At 40.4% G+C, this 21,349-nt stretch overlaps 1 protein-coding gene across 1 annotated transcript; it reads right to left on the bottom strand.

The window, feature by feature from the left end:
• Positions 1-245: 245 nt before the first annotated feature.
• Positions 246-20,842, bottom strand: LOC147197746 (alpha-2-macroglobulin-like). The gene is made up of 36 exons (XM_086125778.1): positions 20,723-20,842; positions 20,455-20,635; positions 19,834-19,990; positions 18,903-18,955; positions 18,447-18,467; positions 17,553-17,718; positions 17,375-17,459; positions 17,145-17,271; positions 16,785-16,902; positions 16,568-16,677; positions 16,324-16,491; positions 14,596-14,820; positions 13,875-13,938; positions 13,556-13,701; positions 13,330-13,479; positions 12,397-12,540; positions 12,227-12,317; positions 12,014-12,152; positions 10,897-11,122; positions 10,498-10,624; positions 10,281-10,402; positions 10,130-10,181; positions 9,128-9,211; positions 8,819-8,995; positions 6,289-6,364; positions 5,950-6,106; positions 5,794-5,868; positions 5,182-5,344; positions 4,648-4,835; positions 3,357-3,569; positions 1,670-1,794; positions 1,131-1,221; positions 976-1,044; positions 794-899; positions 583-624; positions 246-424 (listed from the first exon to the last, which is right to left on the bottom strand). Exons 1-36 carry the CDS (start codon positions 20,806-20,808, stop codon positions 420-422), a joined length of 4,329 nt encoding a protein of 1,442 aa, XP_085981904.1. The 5' UTR covers positions 20,809-20,842; the 3' UTR covers positions 246-419.
• Positions 20,843-21,349: the final 507 nt, after the last annotated feature.

Genomic DNA, 21,349 nt, shown 5'->3' with positions numbered 1-21,349 from the left:
CCTAGTATTACATTTTCATTCACCTCAGCAGTAAAATAGCAATGGGGTTGTTCTATTTGAGCAAAAAGTAAAAGTACTGTATTCAGGTTATGATGAGCGAGTAATCGATTGTCGGTCAAATGAATCCTGCCTCATATTCAAAGTGAACCAACCACATATTCAAGGGTATGAATTGTCCAACAATTGTTTAGATGTACAAACACTACAATTTAGAAGTATAACTGCCACAATAAATAAAACTCCAGTTTCAAATTGACAAATTTATTTCAAATATGCAGATTGTGTAGACACCATAGTTTTCATTGATCTCCAGCCAAGTGTCGTTTTATTAAACAAGCAGACATGGAGTTAGACAATCTGTACCAAAATGCAGGCTCATTTAATAGTGAGTAAGTGATGAATTAAACGCCGGCTGTGCTTCAAGCTGCAAACAAATGAGATGGCAAATCAGATTATCACCATTTTGACCATCTACAGGTATAATGAATTGATTTTGGATTCCTTTGACACATTTAAGAAAATTATCTGCGAGACATTCATAAACAAGTTGAACTAAGTTAATTGTAAGAAATGTTCCGTTACCTGTCTGACAATCGAAGTTGTAATTTGTCTCAGCCTGGTCACCTAAGGATAAAGGAGGTGGGAAAAAAGTGTTAGAAAAAGAGCATCAATTTAAATCACGGTCAAACATGTTCAACAGTCCAGCTATAAGTGCACAATAAAGATGAGGGTCAAGCGGTTGGGGGCACACGTTCAAATGTTTGACAGAACAAGTCGTGAATATGCGATTTACTTGGCTGGTAATAGTCGTAGATCTTGACCGCGGCTGGTTTCAGGTCATGCACTGGGATTTCCTGGACCAGCTCCAAGTCGTGGTATATCGCTATATCATTTGGCAGCTGTTCGAAGAGAGAACGGCAACATGAAATCTCAAAATTGTTTTGAAAACATTGATGCTCGGCGCTCATTACTCACAGACTCCAAATACACAAGCACACGATCTTCCTTCTGTTCAACACGATCAACCAGCAGAGCGCCTTTGAGCTGTGAGGTGGGGAGATGGCCATGTCATTGACATGCAAGGACAACTTCATTGCTATACCCTATTGTGCTGCTCATTAATAACTTACACTCTGGAAAGACATTGGGTCTACTTGAAACCCAGACAGCAAATTGATTTCCAGGATCACCATGTTTGTACTGTTTTCCTTCCCACTGTATCTGTGGTTAAAAAAAAAAGATGTTGTTTTTGTTTCAAAATGACAGCGTTACCCAGGGTGAGTTGGAGTCGAGTCTAGTTTATTTTTAGAGCCCTTGAACACAAACGTCATATCTCAGGTCTCTACAGTTCAGATTGATGATATCCACTGGTACTCATCTCCATCAGGTCATGGCCATCAGGATGGGGAACAAACACTTATAATTTAAAACAAACAAAAAAACTCAGGCATGTTTAAAAGGTCTTTAAATTTTTGATTGTTTAAAAATGAGAATTCTACTTTTGGATTCATAATTTAGATGTTTGTATGTTTATTTTTTTTCTCAGTTGATCTTGGTTTTTCTCCAATATGCCATTTTATTCGTGTATCGTGATTTTGTACGGCAAATTCTGCTGGCAATGCCACCACTATACAGTCCTGTGATTGGAAAAAGGAATTTAATTCCTCACAGAGATTTCAGCCTCAGGTTGAGTTTAGATCTGCCAGATGGGCTGGTGCAGTTCGCATCAGTCTGCACGGTGACACTCAGGGTAGTGGCCTCAGTGGGTGTAGGAATGTTGTAGAGAAGAGTCATCTGAGAGACAAGCACACAAAAAGGTCACCTATATACTCAAACCAAGAACAAAAACATTCAACTTTGCTTTTAGCCACCCCGAAGCAGCAGCACATCAGGGTAGGCTACATTTTTATTAATCCAGTAAAATTACGTCAAGATTATTTTTGTCACCTATATTTTGTTGTTCTACTGCTTCCTTTCATAACTTTGCTGCTGTGAATTGGGAATTTCTCCATTGCGAGACTAATAAAGGTTTTCTTATCTTGTCTTATTTTGTTTTCGGCATGCTGAACATAGCCAGGCTAACCACACCAAAACGCTGATTTTCTCTCCGATCTCCTTTTACCTTATGAACACGCTCAAGCTCTGAGGTCCTCCATCTTTTGAGTCATTCCAAAAGGTTAGAACCCGCACATCTGGTGAGGGATCTTTTCAGTTTCGTCCCCACCGTTCTGCCAGTGAACCTCAGGGCCGCAGTGAATGCTCTTGTTTTCAAAACGAGACTCAAGACCCACCTCTCTAATCTAGCTTTTAACATCTACTTTACTTTAAACATTCATGCTGTTACTATTCACTTGTACCCATTTTTATTACTTTGTCTTCGTCATGCTCTTGTATTTTAATCTGCCATTTTAATATATTTTAGTCGATAGGGTGATAGGTCATTGAAGTTCCCAAATTTTTGTTTGTGTTTCTGCAATAGTCATTTCTTTTCCAGCGTGTCCTCAGAGGGATTCCTCTGTTGAGCTGTGGTGGGCCATGCCCCCCTTCCCCCCTCTTGGGTCCCCCAAATGCTGTACATCCTGGAAACCTACAGCACCACTGTACTGGGGGTGCTCACGCTGGCAGACTGTGGCCTGCAATTAAGTCCTGGTGCAGAAGGCTCCACGAGATGTGTTCTCCCCACAAGATACTCTGTACCCACTCTTCGTTCTTTTAGTCAAACTCCTCTTTCACCTTTGTGTTTTCGATGTGCATATTTATGTTTGGGTCCTTGTGGGTGAGGCGGGTTAATCTTTTAACCATGTGAAGGACGACTTACATGGTCGTGTATGAAAAGCACTCCACAAATAAAATGATTATACTGTATAAATACACACTGGGACTTTGTAATTTATTTAAAATGGGAATCATGTCTGCAGACAGACAATTTAATTGACTTTTAGCAGATTTAACGCCCTTATTTAGGTTAAATTGCAATGTCAGAGGCGGAAGATGAGCCGCTCCCAGGACTACACGAATCGATGCCATTGATCTGTTCACACTTTGCCTGTTATTTTTATGCTATAGCAATCAATTTAAAGTAGTGAAAATGGCTTGAGAACAAATCTATAAACTGCAATGATCTATCAAATACTACCACTTTATGAAGTCATGATGCTGTATGCGTTTTAAATACAATAAAAATGTTTGTCATTCAAGTACAGTAAATGTCAGTGGATTGTAACTACAGTTTACTTAAATGATAATTGGGTTAAAAAAAGTACAGGATTGAAGTTTGCCATGTATACATATATCGTTGCTCAGCCGTGATAGTAAAACCAGTTACCAAGAGTACCATAACTCAAGTGGTGACTGACCTGCAATGAAGCGCATGCAGCGCCCTTCACTTCCACACTGTACTTTCCTGTGAAATCCTTTAGCACCTCTTCCTGGTAGAGCAGTTTGTTATTCTGGTTGACTTCAAATGTCATCTGGCCACTTGGAGATGATACGACCACTGAGCTGGAACCCGCTGGACTGAATACCATAGTGGCGTAAAGAGACAGAGCCTGAAGGGCCAGCACTGTGTCCTGTAACAAATTTATCAAGCAGATACATGTCTCCATAGATTACAAATCCTCCCAAAAACAGATTGACATGTAAAGATGTGCAATAGCATAATTTAAAATAGTAATTGTGATTTGTTACGACATTCAGGTCACAAAAAAACAAAAACAAAATCTGTTCATTAGAAAATATTTGATTTCTTTTCACCCATGTTAACATTTTTTTTCTGGGTTGCCATTTGCATCTCAGTCATGCAACATAACGTGTATCTAAATCCCATTATCTTCAGAATATTCCAAGAACTCGGAGACAACAGCATGTGTACTGCAACGATTCACACATTCCTTCTAGGTTAGGAGTCCCCAACCTATTTCGCCTCACGGACCGGTTTAATGTCAGACAATATTTTCAGTGACCGGCCTTTAAAGGCCGGATAAATACAACAAAATAATATGACCGGCATGAAAACTGTGGTATTTTTTAAACATAATAATAAACCCAAACCCCGACACGAGGAACGTCCTATCTGGCCGCGACACTCTCTGGTCGCTATGGTAACGTTTAAACATGCCTTCCAAAATAAGATACACCGCAAATAAAAAGTGCATGAAAAATACGACTCACCATCGCCGCATATTATGCAGACCATACTTGGTGCGTGGGAATCTCCCGTTGATCAATCCGTATTTTAAGTAAGACTCCTGACACTGCCTATTAAATGTAGCCTTCTTTTTCTTGAAAGTCGTAGGCTCCTCCTCCGTCTCCTGGCTGGGCCTTTCCCCCTTCCCAAAGACCTTTGTTTTTTACTCATTTTGCTAGCTCCTGGGTTTCATTTTAGCGGTAACCTATCACGTGACTGAGAAGCGCGCCTTCACCTGCGTCAAGAGTAACATATTGTCGACTGATGTAACAGAGGATCCGGTAATTTTTCAAAATAAAATATCTTTCAGATTCCGAAATGAATACAACTGAATGTAAGTTATCTATTCTTTCCGTGCGGCCTGGTACCAAATGACCCACGGAATGGTACCGGTCCGCGGTGCAGGGGTTGGGGACCTCTTCTCTAGGCAACCGAATTTCCTCGAGGATGTTTGCGTGTACCTGAGTAGAAGCATAGCCTCCATATGAGTTCTGCTGGCTCGTCAGCCATCTGACAATGCTGGAGGCGTAACCCAGGTCTTCAACAGTGGGAGAGCTCCCAAGTTTGGCTAGGAGCACATAAGAGGAGATCTCCACGGACAGAGATTGTGACGTCTCAGTTGACTTCTGGTTCCAGTAAATTAAACCATCTGGAAGGAAGAGGGGGAAGAAAAAAAAAACCTACATTGAGAAATTCTGTTTTTTGCAGAAAATTGGTGTCTTGATTGACAATCTTAAATTTCCCTTTTTTATGATGGCAATAGTTTCCCACAGGAACATTTTAAATGCATGCATTATACAGTCATGTCCCATGTGGAAAAAACACATGGGACAACAAAGTTATGCCAAACATCATCCTCGAAAGGATTGTGGTGGGTGTCCAATCAAATCCATTGTGCAAGTTGCCATAGAACTCACACCTTACTGAAAAAAAGATGCATTTGTAACTTTGTTCACAGAGTAAGAGTTCAGCAGTGTGTTTAAAGTTAAAAACACCTTTTTGTATTTTTATGCTGTCCAAGTGCTGCAGAAGGAGGGAGCGGTTCTCCTCATCTCCAGCTAAGGTGAAGACATAAGCAAGCAGCGCTGTTGTGTACGTGTTGCTGTGGTCATTGACAAACCCCTTCAAGCAAGACAGGCTCTGGGTCACTGTGGCATCCTGAAAGAGATTTTTTGGAGGGCGGGAGTTAATGATAAGCCTGTACTATCAATGGTCTTTAAATTTGAACAGATTTTAAAAATTGATCCTGAAGGAAAATGAAGCTTTTTCTGCACAATTGATTTCTCCTTTTGTGACAGATCATGACCCAAAATTAAAAACTAAACCCCCTCTTATTATTAGCATTCCAAGTCCATAGACTGTCAAAGTAGTCACTTCATGACATTTGGCAAGGCTTGAAATACAATACGGCGACATACAGGATTTGGGTGGAATTGCAAGTGGTACAGGTCATTGCATTTCCCCAAATATCCAGAGCCTTTTCCTACTACTAAAAATGTAGTACGCTTGTGTGACAATTCTCTGGTTTCAAATTTCTTGCATGGAGTTTTTGCCTAAAATGTAAAGCAATGTACAAAGTAACTGGTGAGAGCTTGACACCGACTCACATTCACAGATTTCCCCATCTCCAAGAAGGCAGCAGTGACGTAAGCACCGAGAGTCACTTCATCAGAAACACCACCCTGCAGAGAGGGAACATCACTTCAGATACAAAATTCAGAGATCAAATACTGAAGGGAGGAAGAAAAAAACAACCCAAATACCTTCATTCTGTTATTGAAAAGTTTTCCTGAAATTTGGAAACAACCATTTTCTGCTTGCTTGCTTTGCAGCCAAGTTTCAGACTCCTGAATATTGACAGGGTCAATATAAATAAAAGACTTTGCTTTGGCAAAAGATCTCATCACAAAAGCAGTCAACCTGAGAGGGATGAGAAGACAAAGGGGGAAAAAAAGTGGATATGTTGGACTTAAATTTCCATAAAATGCATGATAGTGTAACATTTTGGGAGGAGGGGGGGGGGAGAATAAATGTTCACATATGCATTATTACCATGCAATTGTAATTATCAATGTACAATAGAGCATCGTTTATGTTCTCACCAAGTATTCTCAACGCCGGTCCCAAAAGTGCTGTACCCACCACTGGAATGCTTATAGTTAAGTTGTCTCTGGTAGCCTGGGAAAGAAATACATGCTTAATAGCCCTTAAGACACTGTACCCCCACTTCACCCATCCAGTGAGGGAGCTTTCATACATTAAAGGTTTAACGGCACAAAAAGCTATACTAAAACTGCAGCATGTAATTCTTATTTTCATGTCATGCCTTGAGTTGCCATAGTGAAGTTTGTCGAAACATTGCACGTAACCAACAAGCAATGGAGCAGCTTCACGTTTCCCCTTGAGGCCCAAAAGTGCACTTTCATCATTTTGTGTGTAAACGCACGTTAGAGAAGGTCTATGGCCTTTCAACATTTTATAAACTGTCCATGAGACGGCCACTACCGTTTGTCGCATGACCCGCCGTAAATGTGCCCTCGTGTTCTGCAACTCGCGAGTTGGTGCAGTGCGTCAAGACATACTATAATACTCGACATATTTGTGCCACATCAGCGAGTGGATTTTCATTACTTACTTTTACAACTTTAACCTCGACAACTGCACCCTGTTCCCCTCCTCTCACTGTCGCAACCTCTGTGTCCTTTTTGATAATAACCTCTCTTTCGACCAACACATCACCCAAATCACCAAAACTGCTTTCTTCCACCTCAAAAACATTTCTCGTCTCCGCCCCTCACTTTCTTTCAACGCTGCTCAAACCCTCATCCACGCCTTCATCACCTCGCGCCTTGACCATTGCAATAGCATCCTCTACGGTACAACCTCCAAACTCCTCAATCAACTACAGAACATCCAGAATGCCGCCGCCCGCCTACTCACCCACACCCGCACTCGTGATCACATCACCCCCGTCCTTAAAAACCTCCACTGGCTCCCCGTTCCCCAGCGTATTCAATTCGAACTCCTCCTAGTCACCTATAAAGCCCTTCACAATCAGGCCCCCTCCTACCTGTCTGACCTTCTTTACCAATACACTCCTTCCCGCAACCTCCGCTCCTCAAACACAAACCTCCTCGCCATCCCCGTGACCAAGCTCAAAACCTGGGGGGACCGAGCCTTCTCTGTCGCCGCCCCGACCCTCCGGAACGCTCTACCACAACTGTACTGACCTCCAATCCTTCAAATCATCTCTTAAAACTCATCCGTTCCGCAATGCTTTTAACACCTTTTAATCTCTTTAACCCATTTTTGCTTTTTTGTTCATCTAAATGCGTTTTTGTAAATGATGTATGCTTCTTTTTAAGTGCACATTTTCATCCTGTGTTTTAAGATCTTGTAAATTGTCCGAGTATGATGAAAAGCGTTTTCAAATCAAATGTATTATTATTACTACTGCAATGAACAAGTGTGGTCAGGTCATGGTGGAAAAGCATTGTTTTGCCTTGGGTGAGTTTGTCCAAAACTCAGTTTTAAGGTAATTTTATTTGTGTCACAATGCACAAGCCATGCAGTATTTATGGCCCAAAACCTTGTAAATTTGATCACTCTTTTATGTTTCATCCAAGTGTGAGCCAATTTAAAATGAAACTTGGTGAGACAAGTTGCAATTGGAGCAGAGTGGCAGTTACTGAATTTGGAGGAGTCGATGAAGCCGACCATCTTTATTCAAGATTTTGATTGCTCGTCTCATTGTACACCATTTTCTGCAAGATGTGTTGAATGCAATTGTTTTCAAAATTATGGTTGTAGTCCGGGTTCAAATTTTCCATATTTAGAGTAGAATGTTTATAATTTCTAAATGTTTTTGAAATGGCAGCTGTGCGCTTGCCATGAATTCATTTTTACCTTCATGAGAATGTCATGTTTAACTATTGTGTTTCATAGAAAAGAAAAAGCTCACCAAAGACCCAACATCTACAGGGCACCAGACATGGCAATTTTTAAATTGTCGAAAAGGAAGTCGAGTGGGCGGGCGGGACAAAAACATCTGATTCTACCTCCCCCTCCCCAATTTTTGGGGAATATTGTCACATCTCCATTACTACTCTAATTGGCGCCTCTATCATTGTCTTCCAGTTTCTCGGTGAGCAGTCTGCTTACTCAACTATTTTTGACGGAACCATAGCAACTTAGTGGGCATTTTGTGGCCTATTATTTTTATCCATGGATCCATAAATATCTCCTGTGCCGTTTAAGAGGCCAGCAGCAGTCAGAGCAGGGACAGATTTTTCAGCTATATACCAAGTAAACAGTGCAACGAGTTATAGTCATTTGAGTTTCTGGCAGGAATTTTAAACTTGCTTCATGTGCACCCCTTTTAACATGACGTACCCCTCTAAAGATCTCTGCACATCCCTGGTCCACAGTGTAGCAGGTAAACAGCTGAACCATTTTCTCAGATTTTCTTTGAGGCAATTTAAAAAAAAAATCTACACAGTGAACTAAATTTGATTATTATCTGATGCCCAACTCCAATTGCCAGTGGGCAATATGAACAACAAAAGGTACATAATTAGGCCGGTGCAAAGAAAATCACCATCAGGTTACAACAAATGTCGACAAGTGACTCACCATTAGTCAGGAAATTGACGATCTTTTGTTCGATGGCCGGAGTCAGCTGCTGTGTGTCTTTAAGGTACTGCGCTATGTAAATGTTTGGGGCTAACAGTGCCATGTTCTGCTCTCCACAGCCATGTGGCATCCTCAACAGGCCATCAAGGTTCTTCAAAGCCCGGCCCAAAATGTCACCTGCATTCATTATTAAAAAAAAAAAAAAGTCACTTATTCAGCACACTGGAATATGTCAATGTTATACACTGTTAAGGAATCTAAATGGCAATTCACCAATACTCTAATTGGTTAGTTAAAAACAAAGTTTACCCAGGACAGATATTACACCATGTGCTGATCCATCAATTGCATTCTCGGGGAGCTTCAATTCGATTTCCTCCTTCAGACCGTTTCCTGTTGTGCAGAGGGAGAAATAATTCAGCTCAGAAAGATACACCTCAAGAAGTAAAATGTTAACTTGATCAAGATCATATCAGCAATCAAGATACAAAAATTCTCCAATATAGACCCCCCCCCCCCCCCACACCCCAAAAAAAACGTGGTGTCCGCATAAGGTACCAGGTAGCCCCCTGGGACTGCTCAAAATGTAAACACTCGTAAAAAATTGTTGAAGTATAGTGCTACATCAGTTCCCTAAATGTTGTAATATGAAGTGTGCGGCCTGCTAGCTCGACTGCAGCATCGGGGATCAGCGGGTGAAGCCACGTCTCAATGATGTAATATCATGTTACCCTCGGGCCGGCGTTACAGATCACACAAAACCCGGACAAGCAGATTCAGGGACAGTTTTTTTTTCCTAGAGCCATTACTGCAATAAATTACCATAGAAAATAATCAAAGCTACTGCATTTTAAACCTAAACTCACTTACCTCACTATGTGCAATAATGAGCAAAATCTGAGCCATTTCATGTGCAATATGTGTCCTGTGTGCAAAATAAGCCTCAGTTCCATACTACCACTACTGTTGCTGTTGTTTGTATTTATTAAACCGTTATTTTATTTTATTATGATATGCACTAAGGAGTGGCAACCAAATTTCGTTGTATGGAATACAATGACAATAAAGGCGATTCTGATTCTGATCGGTCTCTTCAAACTAATTCATTGTTCATCAGAACACAATGCTAACATTCAGGGTAATTTGAGCAAATGTTATTTTCAGATGCGTGCATCAAGCTGGTAGCGCCTCAAATGAATCTGTATCCGTGGAGCTCAGTTTCTGAAGGGTTAGTGACCTCCAGCATGCATGAAGCAAAAACCCTAGCCAAGAAAATGTTTGCCTGATCGCTTCCACTAAAACTCAACCAACCTTTAGGGCAGAGCAGAAGGTTGTGGGTTTTTGCCACCTCTGTTCCCTCAGCCTAAAAAGAAAACCAAGTGGCCCATTTTATACAATCTGAGGCTTGGAAGAAAGTTGCAAATATTGAATATGAAAAGATCAATAAAACAAAGGTACCGACCTTAACAATGAGAGGTCGTGTGACGGTGTCTATACGACCTCTTTCTGGCACGCTCACAATCTCATTGTCACAAGAAGCATGAGATGGTACGGCTTCAGCAGTCACAGTCACATTGACAACCCCTAAAGAGAAAAAAGAAACCAAAAGAAAAAACCCATGAAAAACTTGCGCACTCAAATTCGGATGTCACCCAAAATCTTGTGTATCAGACCCGCACCCAATGTTGAGGGGGCCAAAGTCCATCTGACGGTCTTGCGCTCATTGCCACACAGGCAGGTGTTATACTCATCACCAGAAAGCGGGGTGAGGACATAATCTTCAGAGGGGGTTGGCGTCACACTGACCTATTATCACAAACACAGAAAAGAGCGCAGTTATGGGTCGGATTAAGTCACCTCACCGAGTATGAAGCTGTTGGCCTGGGAACACTTTCTGCCTACATCACTGGTAGAGGAAGATTGGGCCTCTACTCGTGCTGCCACCCATTAAGCAAAAGAATCAGGACACATGTGAAAATGGATGGCTTAAATAAGAGCCGATTGTTCTAGTATAAAACGAAATTTACTACCATCGCCAGTTCCAATGACATCTTGGGTAAGGTGAAGTTTGTCATTACCATGATGCACTTTGAGAGGAAGTTGAAGACGGTGGCTTTCAGCTCAAAGTGTTCCCCACGTTTGATGGAGTATGGCAGAGTGAGCTCAAGGAAGAAAGGCTGGAAGACTGTTAACTTTTGACGAGGAGCCAAGCCAAAACCCTGAGGGGAGAGGCAGAAAGTCTCCGTCTCCCAAGTGGTGATGGTGTCTGGGGCAGTCAGGGGCACATCCTTCATGCCGGAATTTCTGAGAGGAGGAGAAGAAAAAAATATGTTCTCAACTTTATTGTGAGAAGAACCAATAAATGGATCTCAACACAGGTGGACAAGTCCGCACAATGTCTAAACAATTACAATATTAAACCAAATCTGAAGTGTAACAGGTAAACAAAATAAACTGAATTCACTATGCCATTTGTCTTCTCTCCAATTGTTCGTGCTGTACCTGTATGCAGTTTGTTTATTGACCCAAAATATGACATCTGCAAAATTGCCATGCACATAGGAGTCCTAAATCTAAGGGTGTGTGTGTGAGAGAGAGAATGGATTTACTTAGCAGTCATTTGAGCATGTACATTGCTTGCACATGATTCGAAAAAGTACTTCTCCAGTGAATTTATTGAGCCTGATTTTACAGATGCCAGCTCAGTTGATAAATAGAGAAAGGTATATAAATATCCATTATGAATACAAGAGAAAATTGACACAAGAGTGTCAGGGTGTGGAAGTATATAATCCCGATACAAACCAAAAGTTGTAAAAATATCACGGTTAAGGGTGAAGTATGAGCCTTAATGGAGACTTCTTTCTTCTTACTTTTCTGATTGATATAAAAATGATTTATTAGATACAATCACATAACGGGGTAGGACTAGATACGTTTTTTACTTCTTCCTACTCCCTTGAACATAACTGTGTTGAATGAAGATTGATTTCTTTCTACTTTTTTTATCTACCTTATTTTCTGTCAAATTATTACTGTATATACGTTTTATGTTCAATAAACAAACAATACAAACAATTCATAAATTAAGCACCCCATCATTTTACAGTCCATAAAAAGCATGTTATTTGATCATCAACATGAAAAATATCAAACATGTCACCAGTTAAACTGTCATTAGTGACACAGGCTTACCCAACTTCCACCAGGTCCCACAACCAAGTCTCTGGAAAGAAATTACGGATTGTCTGAATTGGGGCGATACCACCTCCCATTCCACCAACAGCAGGAGGAGCCGCCATCGCATCTACGGTTTCATATCTTAGAGCAATACCTAGAAATGTAAAATAATTCCAAATTAAGATACAGACTTCTTGTTGGAAAAAATATTCAGTGCATCACTCTCACCATAGGGACGATTATGGTATTCTCTTCCCATATATTTGAGGCAAGTGGGCACTCTGACATTCAAATTTGTTGCCATCTTCAGCCCGTTATTCTAGGCAGGGGGAAGAAAAACAAAATCTTAAAAAAAAAAAAAAAAGAATTTTGTATGTGCAGAATTGTGATTAAATTACCTGGAAAACTGTGAAAGGATCATCAATATCACGCCCAGGGTATGGCATAATAGACCTTTTGGGTCGGACTTGTAAACATTCCACTTGATCCTCAACTTTGTATGGAATGTATGTTGATTTTGTGACAGGCAACATTCCAAATATCTGGCGGGGGAGGATTTTTTTTTTTTTTTTTTAAATGTGTCAACACCTATTTTTGAGCTTCACAAATGCTGCAAAAGTGCTTTTTAAGTCAACAGCAAGGGAAAACAGAAATCAGGACATAGCCAGTAATACTAGCAGCAAAATGGTAAGTGATGACAAATGCGTGTGTGAGGTTCATCCAATTTCATACATCCAGAGATTGTACGAGTAATTTATGGCTATTTTGAGTGTTTTTTGCCAGCTTGTGAATTCAATTACCCTACAAAAGCATCTTTAATTTCTTTTTTTTTCAAACCAATGAAAATTTTGAGGAATCAGGAAAATGAGCCATAGGATGCAAGATTGACTTTTTAAACAGTGACAACATTGCCAGTCACATCCTTGGTAGGCTAGTCAAATCGAAAAAGGTAGATTCAGTACAAGTAGATCAGAAAACTAGAAGTTTATGAACAAAGTAAAAGCTGCATATTTGTCTTTGCGCCGTTTTTTTAACTCACCCATGGGGCACACAGGATTCATTCAGACTATTGTAATGAGTCATGTCAGTTTCAGCATCACTAAATACTCATTGAAAGCAGCATTGCTGCAACAAAACAGCATCAAGTGTGTAACTGAAATGGCACACCGCTCTCATTCCGGCGTGAATAACTCCTCTGAAGGTAGAATGACATGCAAAGGACAGATGTGCAATGGCGGGCCACTCATTTACATAAAACGGGGAAAAAAGGCTATTTTTTTTAACATGAGCAAAGGAAGTTCTCCACCCCCATATAAGACAAGTGAAGTTACCTTATCGGCATTTAAGGTCTTTCCAGGTTCTTCGAGGAGGACACTCTGGTCAACAATGCTCACCCCACAGAGAGAGTTTGGCTGGGTTGTCAATTGCAAGGTGTTTTTTTCACCTGGTACAGCTGAATCTGGACAAAACTCCAGAGAGATCTGATGCACAGCAAAACACACCCTTTTTAACATCTGGACATCCTCCAGCCAACCGAGGTAAATTGACACCACTTACTTTGTTGCCAAAGCATTTTTCAGTGGTGTAGTGTGCACTGTGGGCAATGACTGCGGCACTGGGAAGCACAGCATATGCAACTATCTGGACCTCTGGTGCCATCTCTGCAGAAACTTTCAACTGGAAAGTCACCTCGCCTTCATTCACTAAAAAGCAAATGGGTTAGGAACATTTATATATGTTCACAATTTAGCATTTTTAGAAAAGAAGAAAAAGGGCAAAGAAATGTGGCAATAGTAAATTAAAACTAATTGGGCAATATGCTATTATGCCGACAATGTAAAAGTTTCTCTGAACTCAATGCGATGACGTAGCGCACCTGATTTATCCGCAACGGCAATCTGTTTCACTCCTTGCAAAACAATGGCTCCTCTGGCAAGGACCTGGATTATGTAAGAGGATGAGGACAAAAATGACTCATGTGCCATAACTTGCATGTTCATTAATATTACCAAGTCCAATATATATATTTTTTTCTTAAGTTTGTTTATCCACCGTTAGTTTCTTGTGATTGGGCAGGACAGGCACAGTGACAAATTTACAATATATGCAGATTTTAGCATCATTGTGGCAACCGACGTGACAGGTAGGAACAACATTTTAAATGCCAATTCATGTACCTGAAAGAAAAGCATGTTAACCAAAGCAAATTAACTCCCTGTGCGTGTCACACACGCTTCGGAACAGCTACAACTCATCTGTCACTGACACTAAAAACGACATCACTGAAAATGTGGTTGCATTTTCCTACAAAGGGTATACAGCAGTGGTTCTCATACTTTAAACTACGGTAAGTACCAGTTTTAAAGGGGGAGGGGCATAGAAAAAAATCCAAGTTCCATCATGCCCAGAGACAACGGTATAATACTTTAAAAAAGTGATTGGAAGCAAACTTTGGATGAAAGAGCGCAGCAAGACCATCACCGCATTTCTGCTCAAAACTGGCACTATGGAACACTCCAAGATGACCTACACCGACTTTCTGCCCACAGAAACATCGACACGGGTAATTTCATGCCTTTAACTATAACTCCACTCACCAGATATATAAGATCGGCAGACCCCTGAGACTCTCCGACTACGGTGTATTGAATGGTGACGTCTTCATCTTTGTCGCAAGGAATCGGTTTGTCCTTATTCTTGACCAACAGGTAACTGACCGTCTTTGTCTCAAGAGAAGGTTTTCGGACTGGAGAAACGGTGTGCTCCCCATTCTCATAGTATGGGGCTCCATAACCATATTCCAGGCTTGGGGTGGCGCTAACCTAATTGAGTTAAAACAGAACATATCGGTTGAAAGATAATAGCGTCAGAATGGCATTGTGTGTGTGGTGCATTTCTGTTCAGACGAAAGTAGCATTTATGCAAGAGTGTGGTGTAACTTACGAAAGTGCTGCCAAGGAATCAAAGCCCCAACTCATTTGGGTTCAGATTGTCACATAAAAAAAAAACAACAACAACCAAACAAACAACAACAACAAAAAACAACCCTCCAATTGTGGCCATTACTTTTCACTAAGGATGCAAATTCTACAGTATTCAAACGGCTTTCCCCTCAGTCTGGTTTCCTGAGGCAGTGCGCAATTTGTATCATGCTTCAAGGTGAACAAACGGAGCAAATTAAGTATACGCGGTGTACTCAAGGGAGACAAGAAGCGATGAGATGTGTCACCTTTAGCTTGGCCTGGGACATGACCTTCCCCAAATGAAAAGTTCTGACTTTATTAGCTACACTTCACCATGAATGATTGGCATGCACAACTCATGTTGACCATTGGTAAGGGATGTCATGATTGAATATCGAGTCGATTAATTGAATACAAATTTTGAATCAAATGCATTGTAACTTTTTTTCTAGAGTTTTAAATACATTTATGATAGACTGAATTTATAGTTTACAGTAATCCCTCATTTATCGCGGTTAATGTGGACCAAAACCACCCACGATAAATGAAAATCCGCGAAGTAGCGACCAATTAACATATACATTTTTAAAAAATGCCCCACGTGTACCTTTGCGCTTGAGCAGAGCGCACTAACACACACAAGCGATCCCACGATTTATGATTAGTCAATTCAGAATGATTGGACAATTAAGGATGAAGAGACCTGCTTTTGTTCTGAAAAGCCTCCTGTGCCTCACGCGCGCGCGCGCACACACACACACATTAAAGATCAAAGAGTAACCCACTGATAAAACAGAAAGATGTAAAGCCATGTTGATTGGCTGTGCATCTTCTCAGCCCCCACCCCTCACCCCACATATACTGTATATGTTGCTCTATGTGACTGTTATATGCTATGTGACTTTCACTGCTTCTTGCGGACCGTTTGAGGACTTCAAAAAAAAAAAAAAATTTAATATGTTTGAAAAAATCCGCGATGCACCGAAGCCGCGATAAACGAACCGCGAAATAGCGAGGGATCACTGTAGTTTGTTCCGTGACCTGTTTGAGAATTGGCAAAAATGATGATCACCATTTTCCAAAGTAAAAGCACATATTTGCAAATGTCTCATTTCGATTAAACAAAAGTCTGATTTCGTTAAGAACTGCAGGAATCAGGATAAGACTATTTTCAGCATTATAAGTCCCAAGAGCTACTGTGTTTGGTGGAAAAAAATGCTGGCTAAATTTTCAAATACAGCACAGACAAATAGAATTGAACTTTTCAAGTGACAGAAAAACTGCAATGAACTCAATTTGCAGATAGATTTATGGATGACCTTATTCCCCTTACTGGCAATTCCACTGCCTCTTGTTACTTACGTAGAGGTGAATGTCCTCTTGATGGCCAACGGTGCTTATTGAGAAGGTCGCAAAGCCATTAAGGTCAGTAGTGAGGTTCTGTCGGAGCTGTGCTGACCACCGGTCACCCTCCAGCACATACAGGTCCATGCCACCAATGACAGTATTGTTGTAGTGAACCGCTTTAACCTGCGTGAAGCACAAAGCAGTCTCCGATGATTGTCATCAGCACAAGATTCAATTCCCCATTATGTTTTGCACTTACTTTGCCCTCCACTAGTGACGCAGCCTCATAGATCTTAGGAGTGTCTTCAAATGACAGCTTTCCAATGACATTTGAAATTTGTATTCTTTTGTAGTGCAGCTGTGTAATACCTGCCCAATGTTACAGAAGCCTTTATTCCGGCATCAATAACCATCATATTTTATTTCAGCTTTTTGTAGAAATTGCCAATCCAAATATTTAAAAGGGAAATACTTGCCTGTCCCCTCTTCCTTCATTTCAGCATGGACTTCCAGTACATATTGTACTGCCTTCTGGTCAATTTTTGTGAATGTTGACATCTTCGGAATAAAGGTGGCACAGCCCATCTTATTTGTCTAGTGAATGGAATACAAATTGTTATCATTCAGGGTTATTCCTCAATTTAGTAATTGTCAGCCACATTTAAAAGTGTAAATGTGTTTAAAAAAAGTGAACTGAAATAATTTGATGATTCAATTTCTCCCAGATCCCCATCACTTTGTGATACACTCAGCCTAGTCGAGCTTTGTACCATCTGAAAAACACATATTTGGCCCCACCACACACAAAGTGAAATTTTTTTTGTTGCGAAGTTTACCTGTTTTGTATCCTCATAGCAAGGGGGAATCACAAGGGGGCCCTCTTCTGTGTTGTAAAGATACGAGTAGACTGGGCGACACACCTTAAGTTTGGCACTACCAGGCACAGGCTGTCCATATGTGTACCTATGAATTGAAATGTATCATCCCATTTAGCATGTGGTTCAAAAGCAAGCAGGTCATTCAACAAATGTTTCAAATCTGATTTCATGCCACGAACAGTACTCACTTTGAACATACTTCGATGGCGATGTCATCTTCGACAATAACCACTTCATCTGGTCCATTAATTTTGATATCAAATTTGGGCAAAACTAGAGGCAAGCGTTAATTTAGTATTTGTTCAGTCCACTTCAAACCATCGACAAGGGGGAATTTGAGGGAAAAATGAAGTGTGTTTTTCATACCATATTTCTCCACCTTGAAGTAGTGGTATATTTTGTCTCCGCCAACTGACGCAAAGAGTTGGTAGTCACCTTGCCGCGCCTCAGAGTTTAATGAGTAAGACAGCTGCAGTATTGCATTGCTCGACGTTTTGTTCAGCCACTGCCCTATTCGGGTGTTGCTGGGATTCTATTTAATTAAAAAAAAAAAAAAAAAAACCCCCCCCACACACAATTACAACACAGTAACTCCAGATTCCATTCTTTGCCACTGCTGACCCCTAACAACTTCCAGAGATGCAATTTACGCATCACCATCGGTTAAAAGTGACCAGTTTTTAATCTATTTATTTATTTAAATACTTGATCAACTGGTTGGGCACCCCTGGCCTACAGCATATTGCTCGTCTTAATGGCAAATACATTAAGCTGCTTGTATGAACACCAAGGATAATTCAATTTTTTTGTTTTAAAGGGGACATGGACACATCATGGTTTGCATTCAAATACAGGTAGTTGGCTATCTGGCCTCCCATAAAGAAAATTAACCCACTGACGAAGTTTTATGCCCATCTAAGCAAGTCTTACAATATAGTTTGTGACATCAGCTAGGTTAGCCAAAGTTCAAGAATCACTACTCTAATGCAGTGTTCAAAGCACAGTCATGTCATCAACAACAAAAAAAAGTAACAGTGGCCAGCTAACACTGTAGCTCTGCTCTTTTTGTCATTTCTTTTTTTAAAGCACAGATTAGCAGTAGCTAACAGGAGCGCCAGCATTAACATCTGTTTGGCTCGCTTGACCTGGGGTAATTCCATTGAGCTCAGTCAGTACCACACTGCCTTAGTTGAGAAGTGCATTGTGGCTTGCGGTTCAATGGTGCCTGCACCAGTGATAATGCTGTACGTTCCATCTTACCTGAATTCCAATGATGTCGTACTGCAAAAAGAAACAGACACATTGCATCACGTTAAACGTTTGAATCAAAGTACAGCCAAGACAAAAATCAATACGTATTGTCTCCAGTTTTCACAGGAATACATGTGCAATGAAACACAATGGGTTTTAAAAAAGTGGATTTTCAGAGTGTGACACATTTAATTCTGCCATAAATTAATCTTATTTTAGCCTTTCAGTTTTTACAGTGAATTCGTATGAAAGTCTTATTCTATCGCATGTCTTACAGTAGTTTCAAATTTTCAACGAAGGCATATTCACACTTAGGGTTTACATAAACCACATTTTAAACTATTGTTATCGTCATGAGAAGCCCACCGATGCAAAGTACAGGTCAGTTAATACAATTTAACATATTTGTTATGAGAAGTGTGATTTGTAAATGAGGGGGTGGGGAGGGGTGGTTCAAACACTCACCATTTGAACAGCAGGTCTGAACTTTGTGTCCAACGAAACGACCCTGAAGTGCACTGAGAGGAGCATAGAGAGATATGAACTTTGACAACCTTTTTTTTTTTTTTTAAATCATCATTGTCATCACATTTTAAAAACTAACAGTCTGTGCCAAAATAACCTGCAGCACTTTTAGGAGGTTTATACACTTTGGCCGAACCCACTTCTACTTAAAAAAAAAAAAAGTAAAAATAAAAATAAATAAAATTGTTCTTTCCATGCCAAAACTCTATATTTATGTATAAATCGGTACAAAATGTAATTCCACACTTAAAAGGGACCCATTCTAAAATGAATCTCCCCTATTCATGCTTCAGAGTTTATAACATTCTTCGAAGTGGTGGGAGAATTGCTCTTTCATGTAAACAGAATTTGTTCCAAGAAAGGAAGACTCAAGCTTTATTAACAAGGAGTGCTTCACTGCAAGCAATTACAAATGCTTGGAAAATTCAATAAACTAATTTGTCAACAGTGAAGATTAATTTACATTTTGGTTGTTACAGTTCATCCAAAGACCTAAAAAAGTATCCAATTGAACAGCAAAAAGAAAGGGAATGGATTACTTTAGGATTTCAAACTTAATGACCTCAGCAGAATTTGGTTCTATAGATATGCGATTACCTAACATTAGTCGGAGGATGTTCAGTGGGCCACTTCGTAGTTGTTCGTGACCATGGATTTTACTTCATCTACTCAGGCAAGGTTGTGCAATGACGCACCAATGAAGTTGTGACTTCTTTCAATGCATTTTCATTTCATCACATATGGAATAATTGTTGCTATAAACAGTCAAATGATGTTTGGGAGAGGAAAATTCTCTCATTTTAAAAAAGTGTGTGTGTGTGGGGGGCAGGGGGAAATACTTTAGTACAGAAATAATGACGTGCTTAGTTACCAGTTTGTCCTGGGAGGTAGATGGGTTTATCAGTCTGGATGAAAGTCATCGGTCTATATACTCTGATCATGACCTTCCTGACCTCTCTCGAGCTAAATGTTGCACCTTGTACCTCCACAACCATTTGCCGCACCTCATTGTCTTTCGGAACAGGAACCTGGATTACCGATAAGAGAAAAGACATTTTACAAATATTTCATCCTGTAAAAACTAATGGACTCAGTCGGAATACTATATGGTCAATAGATAGACAAATAAATAGTAATGACAATCAATGACATGGCAAAGACCAATCTTCAGGTTGGAAAACTATATAAATATAAATTGACAGCAAAATAAATCTGTTTCTATAATGTCACATACACCAGTATGTAGAATTTACTCTCCCTAAAGGCTAAACTTGTTTTCCACAAATTCGAAGTTAATCGTTTTTAAAAAATTTAATAAATTCATTTCGATGAATTCTAAACATGTGACGGTAGTTTGATGTTCTTTTTGAATGTCCAGATGGTCGACTGAATACATCGCGCACAACAGTTCAGTATGTGAAATATATTTGCAGAATAAAAGTTGTGGAGATGCCCTAGCTAACGAATGCTTTTTTTTTTGCCTTAAGATGACCTTAAACTTGTGGCACTTGTGAAAGTCTTCATTGGATGTCTCTTGGAAGAGGGTAGTGTTCTCCTCTTCGGAGTTCAAAAAGACAGTCATGGTCAGAGTCTCATTGGGGTGCAGCAGACTGGCACAGAAATTTGTTTCGGCTCCACTTTCCAGAACTGCAGGAATGCCAACCAGGTAACCTCTACAGTAAGACAAGACAGCATCTCATTTTTTAATCAAATGAAAATTGGAAGATAAAAAACGTCATGTCATCGGAATATAAACTTACGGCCCTGTCTCTGCCCAAGCCATTGCCATCCAGCTCAAGAAGAAACACCATGTCCAGCTCCATGATTGATTCCGAACACCACCCATGATTGCCAAGGAAGATCCTCAACGTCTGCATCTGCTAAATAGCCACAGATGAGAAACATCCACCCCCTCATTACACACAAGCATATTGTAACCGCCCCCTCCACCCACACAAGGGCGAGGGAGGACAAAAAAAAAAGTTACCAATGACAGATTGTTTAGTTCATGCACCCCACCTAACTGCATGCTTTTTTTTTTAAAGCCAAGACTGATAAAAGTGAAATGCATGCAATTTTGTGAGCTACAGCTTGGGGGGGGGGGGGGGGGGCAGCCTAAACCTTTAGTTTTACTCAACTTCCTGTTAATGTACTAAAACTTGGCCGAGTGAAAATAGGAGGCATTGTTTGAAATAAACCAAAAATAACATGGTGCAATTATGCTGATGGGGCAACCTGTTTCGGCATTTAAAAACTGGGACACACCAACAAAGGGTGTGTACAGAGACCTTTTGAGTGGCATGCAGGTCACTTCTGCCATGTACGTATGAATAGGACATCTCCCAACTTAACCCTTACACTTGAATTGCTGAGGTGTGTGTCATATT

Source organism: Hippocampus guttulatus, chromosome 12 (genome assembly GCF_054856545.1).
Source record: "Hippocampus guttulatus isolate MCC_2025c chromosome 12, RoL_Hgut_1.0, whole genome shotgun sequence".
Taxonomy (NCBI): domain Eukaryota; kingdom Metazoa; phylum Chordata; class Actinopteri; order Syngnathiformes; family Syngnathidae; genus Hippocampus; species Hippocampus guttulatus.
Note: the sequence above shows the minus strand (reverse complement) of the source record. Positions and strands in the feature narration are given on the sequence as shown.

Coding starts and splice junctions, on each gene's coding strand:
- LOC147197746 (XM_086125778.1), bottom strand. CDS start 20,808: ATGGGTGGTGTTCGGAATCAATCATGGAGCTGGACATGGTGTTTCTTC. Junction 10,625..10,896: donor TCCTCTCAAAGTGCATCATG/GTAATGACAAAC, acceptor TTGTGATAATAG/GTCAGTGTGACGCCAACCCC. Junction 4,836..5,181: donor CAGCATAAAAATACAAAAAG/GTGTTTTTAACT, acceptor TCTTCCTTCCAG/ATGGTTTAATTTACTGGAAC.